The sequence below is a fragment of the Parasteatoda tepidariorum genome, chromosome 5, assembly GCF_043381705.1.
Source record: "Parasteatoda tepidariorum isolate YZ-2023 chromosome 5, CAS_Ptep_4.0, whole genome shotgun sequence".
Classification (NCBI taxonomy): domain Eukaryota; kingdom Metazoa; phylum Arthropoda; class Arachnida; order Araneae; family Theridiidae; genus Parasteatoda; species Parasteatoda tepidariorum.
In genome coordinates, this window is record NC_092208.1 from 22,267,370 (window position 1) to 22,274,070 (window position 6,701).

The window sequence follows — 6,701 nt, forward strand, 5'->3', positions numbered from 1 at the left end:
TATATATATATATATATATCCCCACTATGTATTTAAATTATATTAAATAAGCAGACATTTACGTACTTCACAAGCATTTTTTTTTATTATTAGTTTCTTTTTCTTTTTTTTTTCATTTCCTTATTTAGCATGTTTAAATTCAAAGCTATAGCAATTTCTATTACTTACCTGAATATACCACATACGACGATGTAACTGCAGCCAAAACCGCAATGATATAAGACATATGTTGCAGCCTCATGTTAAAATGTTCAAAATGTCACCCATGAATTTAATTGGAACATATGTTTTTTTTTCTTCGAATCAAAACAAAAATATATTTCACACAACTTGAACAAAAGAGGATGTAATTCCTCTGACTCAATTACCACGTGCTTCTCTCAACCATAATTAACACTTTGTTCCTGAGCGGAAATGTCACTTCTTTGTTTGTTTTACTTTCCCGGACAACCTTAACTGATACGAGTCACTTCCCATGCATGTGCGATCCTTTTTCGGAAGAAAACAGGATTTCGAAAGAAAAAAACCGGATAGATTCCCTTCTCACTCCGCTTGTCCGCGGATAAATAAAAGGATAACGGGAGAAACAGCGGTTGTTATATAGTGGGCGCGTCGGATTGGTCCGTGCGCCTGCGCCCTTGAAGTTAACGAGTAGGGGGGGTCACCTAACTTGTCCATCAATTTCCTGTGGGTATAGTCAAGAAGATAGAAGGGGGGCTGAAAAGAAAATCTGAGAGCTCTCTCCTGGATTCGCCGGAGCGAATGGGGCGTGTTGTTTTGAGCAACATAACGGGGCATCTAGACAGTGTGTGGGAATTTTTCTCAGGATTTAAAAATATCCTGGAGAGAGAAAAAAAGGAAAATTGAAATACCCTCGGTAGTTTTAGTAAGATTAATCGTGCAGGAAGAGAAGTAGATTTAGAATGCTCGTAATTTGGAAAATTTTTATGTTTCGCCATTTTTTTTTCAACTTTTAAAAAACTTCAACTTTGTAAAGAAAGCGGTTACTGAAAGAATAACACAATCCTTTCTAAATGAAGAGTAATGCTAGTTATTTATTCTCGTGAGGTGAATTTCAAACCTTGCTCTCACATCGTTAATATTCACCACTTTCTAGATTACGTAAATGAATTTAGAGTAAATATGAGACGTGGAAAAGCCTGTTCGAAAATTCGTTGTTCTCTTTCAAAACAATAAACAGGTGGAAAGGATTCAAATTAGGGAATAATCTAATTTAATTTCGCGTTATACACGTGTAGTTTTTTTCTTCTTATTTTGAGAAATGAATTGCACGTTTTTCCTGCATTGGTTTGTATGTTCCACTAACTTCGTGTGCTTTAGAAATTCTAAGCTAGTGTAATAAGTAATGATAAATAGAATGTGTTAGAACGTACAAAGATTAAATATTTTGTTCTGTACATTTAGGAGTGCTAAGCATACATTCATATTTGTATAAAAAACAATAAAAATCATTAACATAAACTACAAAATACAATATAAGAAAAAACAATTATGAAATGAATTATAGGCTTAACCATTTTTTTACTGTCTACTTTCGTATGTCTGCTGTCAACCACCATAGATATGGGTAATGATCCAACAGTATTCTTAATTTTAGTTCAAAAGCTTTGGATGTATATAAAATTTAAAATAATAATTTGCAAATTGTTTTAAAATATGGCAGCGGTTATCCTTCTGAAAAAACAATAATTTGTTTCATAACACTTTAATTTTCTTTTATCCAACAAAAATATTTTCGAATAATGTGACAGCACTATTTATAAATATTTTTGACTGTTAAAGGATAATAACATGATTATTAAGGGAAAATTCCAAAAACAGAATATTAATTATTAACCTTCCTATTACTAACAAGGAATAGCAAAAATTAAAAGACTTTAGCATCCAGCCCCAATAGTAGAACTCTCGCCCTGGAACAATTAGCTGATTTCAGATTTGATGTACTCAAGAGTAACCTGATCAAGAGAAGTTTCATTCATTCGAATTAACTTAAATAAGACAAATGCTGAATTAAGATCAATAATCCTCCTGAGTAGAAACTTTCACCTATAATTGTTGTTATACTTTATCCTTCAGAATATGAATTTATAACCTTTGGACCCAATAGAATAGTATCTAATAGTGTGCTGTTTTAAAAATTCAAGAGAGTTAGTACAGTGCTGGAAGTAATAACGCTATTCAAGTAAAACGCTTATTTGACTTACGGTGCACAAGTTCTTAAAAACTTTTGCAGTTCACCCATACTTTTTGTGACTGTAAAAAAAAAGATCGATCCAATAAAATTACATCATACAAGAATACTAAGCAACTTATAAATGCAGCACCAAAATTAATTAATTGATTCAAGAAACAAGAAGACTTAGTTTAATAAGAAGTAGCTCTTTCTTTTTAACCATGACTCAACTCTTACAGCCTTTAAAGAATATGGACTTCTTCGAAATATTTAATGGAGTGCTAAAAGTGCAATATTTAATTCGTATATTTTTTTAACATTTCTTGAATTATGGAAATAAATATATGGCATTTTAATTTATTTACACAAATAAGTATGACATGCGTGATTTCATATAATAATTCGCCTCGTATAGAGATTATAGCCTTAAAATGTCACGGGTGCATCAGCGTTGTCACGCATGCATCTACGTTGTCATGTATGCATCTACGTTGTCACGCATGCATCAAGGCAAATTTAGTTTGGTATGAACATTTTCATGTAATTACTCACAACTTATACGAAATGACACTGAAAAATTAAATCAGATTCTTCACTTTTGATCACTGATGGAAACCTTTCCTTGTAGATTTTCCAAAACCTTAGGTCGTTGTCTGGACTGAAATTGAGCCCACCCGATGCTTTGAGGTCTTGTCACCAAGGTCTTCTAAGTTGAAATGAAAGCTAACACTCAGTTCCTCCACAGCTTATCTGGAACTATAAAGAATAAAACCAATAACTGGACACAATATGCAAGAAACTAATGCTGGAAATTAAGTAGGAAAATAAAATAAGCAACAAAGTGTATTTTTTTATCAAAGAGTGTAAATTGCTGTATCCGATTGGGTGGAAAATATAAATCGTAACTACGCGGAGAACTTTACAATTTGGATGGAGCATTTTTTTCCTTCCACTTTTCTAGACAAAGAAGACACTTATGCTTGTAATTTCATTGCCTAACCACACACTAACATACCTAATCATGCAACAAAATAAAAAATAGGCATTACAATAACAATCAGTAATTCATGCTAATTTTTCTAAATTTGACCGAGCACAAATAGCTAAACGATGCTTCGATAGAACGCTCACTTGATAGAACGTTCACTGTTAGGTTCTCATGAGATCTCCTTCTGAGGTAACACTCACGCGCTAGCATTTACTGTGGCTACGAGGAAAAGTCTTTTCGAATAGGGCTGATGGTTGAACCGTTTTGTATTGATTCAGATTGAGAGAGTCGCGTCGTTTCTTCCATTTCCCCGTCTCTGAATAAATTTTATTCATTTTAAAATCGAAGCAGACATTGTCAATTTAGAAACGAGAGAAGTTCTCGAGATCGAGGGAAAGTTTGTCCTATGATCAGAATACTTAACAGTTCAACGCGTCAGTAAGAACATGTGATTTCTTTTGTCCTCATAACAACAGTCTATCTCATTTTTTTCGATCACATTTGGTCAGTAGGAAAGGAATAAAACAAAAATGGTCAGCTTCATAGCACACCCTTCCAAAAGAAATCGATCGAGACTTGTCTTAAGCATAAACCCGCAACAATGTCTATTTTTCCATACCCTGCACGAACAAGAGCAGACCCAGACGAAGCATCCAAGTATCATTGGTTCTAAAAAAAATCCTTCCTGGCAAACTATATTGTCAGACCTTGATATAAGGTCATCCTAAGAGACGTTGTAAAAGTGACCTTATAAGGGGGGGGGACCTTTTAACCGATTAATTAGCAGTTCGTAACTAAGCACGTAAATAGTACACTTATAACTTTTCAAAAATTGTAATACAAACAAAAACGATTGGCCATAAATAAATATTTAAGTCAATAAATTTTAACAGAATTAGTAAGGAATTAAAGAAAGTTAGATTTTCAGAAAAATTTTCAGCTCTGTTTACAAATTTCTGCAAAGTGTACATGCATGCATTACATTTTACCTTATTTAAAATAATCATTTATGCAGGTCTGTCTCGTTTTTGGCATCATTTTTCGAACAATGTTTTCTAGATTTTGCAACTTCTCAAAATGTTCCTCAGCTCCCTCATGGTTTGTAAAAAAAATTCTTATGAAATTTATTACATTGAAGGCTTCCACTTGGGATCCAGCTACAGTCTCAGGATCACTGTCATTGTAATCACTGTCCCCAACTTGTGACACAATTTAAGAAATTGTAGCTTGTTCGTTGGCTGCAGCATTTTCCTAGAACTCGAGAGGGGTAATTGCCTTGCAAGGAAGTTAAATAGGATTTTGTTAGAAAAGAGCTTCCCTCTCCTCAGATAAAAATGACCTTATAAGCGATAACGATTTTTAAAACTTGACCATATATCTGTAACAAAGAATTCCTATTCAGTGAGACGGGACTTTGAAAAAATGACCTTATATGCGGGGTGACCTTATATGCGGATGACCTTATGTCGAGGTCTGACTGCAATAAATACCGCTTTTCTAATTAACCCACTTGACGGTTCTACGCTTGTAAAGAGTGGTATTTTAACCTGCAGTCTTTTCCGCATAGCAAAACCGGTTTTTCCATGTACTTCGATTGAGCAGCGTATAGAGGAGAAACATTCTCCCAATTTTGCACTTTCGATGAACCACCAGTGGGTTAAAAACAAACAAAAAAAAATCTGAAAGCTTTCTTTTTCTCCGGGCTTCATTACCTACTTACGCGAAAAAAATTATTAACGGTATACTTAAGAGAGGAAGAGGAAGAAAAATATAAATACTTTTTTGGTTAAGCATGGGCACAAATAAAATGGAGTTTAAATATTATTTTCTATTTCTTTTTAAAGTGTATGTTCCTTTAGAGAAGTAGGTATTTTTGTATTCTTCAATGTTTAATGACATGATATATAACACATACTAAACGTTTATGATAAAAAATCAATTTAGTTGGCATCACCTCCTTTAGCAATAAATTAAAAACTCAAAAAACCTAAAACTTGATACCACCCTTGCTTAAATATCTGTTTCAAGATATTAGTATTTTGTAAAGTTACCTTATCTAGCGAACAGAAACTCAATATTTTTTTTCTCAGTTAGCTGAACCACTAGACATTTTTGTCATTTCTTATATGCACTTTTCATCATTCTCTTGCGCCATCATTTTTTAAATGATATGCAAGTAAATATCGATATATCAAAAGGAGCATTTACTTTTTTGAGAAGTTTCGATCTTTTGCGATGGCTTTCAAGTCTTGTCTCTGAAAGATTTAAGAGGAACATTATATTTGAAGTCTTGTGAAGGAATTTTTTTAATGTAGTGCTGTGTTATTGGGGAATAAAGTTTATTTTTTAAGTTTATTTATATTACTTGGAAGTTCGACTAATTTATTTGCATATTCTTCTTCACACACATATGAGTTTTCCCAAAACAGCTGTGGGCTGTCTCCTTCTTTCTCCTCCTTTTTGTACGAAATCAAATGTACTTTTTTTACGGTTTGTACTTAAAAAGCATATTCGGTTGGTTATCGAAGTCATATTCAATTATAGAGCAATATTTTTTCTTCTTAAGTTCACAGTATAATACCGTACTACTAGCCTAAGTAACCATTACAGTAAATAAATCAAGCAAACAAACAAGTTTTACGCATTAAAATATCCATTTAACTCGCTTTGCGAAAACGTGGCATACCACTGTTGAACTCAAAAATAATATTGCACCTTGAAGATAGTGAGAAAAATAAACAAAATTTGCTTTATATTTAATAGTATTTATCGTACTTTCTTCAAAGTACAATACTATTTCTCACATTACTTTCCTTCTCAAATAAGGTTAATCAATGAAAATAAAATATCTGATATAATCTGAAATAATAATAAATAAATATGAGAAAAAGTGTATGAAAATACGTAAGAGGAATAAATAGGATCTAAAAAATTAAACATCATGTTTGAAATTCAAAAAATACATTTCAGCAAGGTGAAAGAATGACAAGGTTTTTTTCAACTATTTTTTTACTTTTTTCAATTTAATGCGTTTGATTTTCAAACATGCTTAGATTGACACTTAGGCATCACGTCATATTATTTATCTATAAAATAATTTATAGGTCAAATTAAATTGTAGAAAAACACTAAAATTGATCAAGTTAAAAAAAAAGCTATAATTCTTGTTAATGAAAGCAAAATGGGTAGTATTGGTATAGTTCTTATTACCTTACATTTTGTAACAACAAATTTAAACCTTAATAAAGTAAATTTAATCGAATAAATGGTTTTTATGCCATATTCAAGATATCATGGTGATGTTGCCATGTATTTCACATAATATAAGATCATGCTTTACAGCAATTCTAATTGCTAATTCTAATTGTCATGTTTAAAAGCTATTTTGATACATAGTTAGAATTTCACGTTATAGAGTCAACCTTAATGATTAGAGGAGCTAATTTATTGAGGAGCTTTGAGGAACTTTTTAATGCAAAAAAGCAGATAATTATAAGTATCCTCTTCCTAGAAGAATGA

General features: G+C 32.1%; 1 protein-coding gene across 1 annotated transcript in view; it reads right to left on the reverse strand.

The window, feature by feature from the left end:
- Positions 1-565, reverse strand: part of LOC107454682 (neurotrimin) — a 191,720-nt gene extending 191,155 nt beyond the window's left edge. The window contains exon 1 of the mRNA XM_016071956.3: positions 169-565. Within this exon, the coding sequence (XP_015927442.1) occupies positions 169-241 (73 nt within the window). The 5' untranslated portion in view covers positions 242-565. The remainder of the gene's footprint in view (positions 1-168) is intronic.
- Positions 566-6,701: the final 6,136 nt, after the last annotated feature.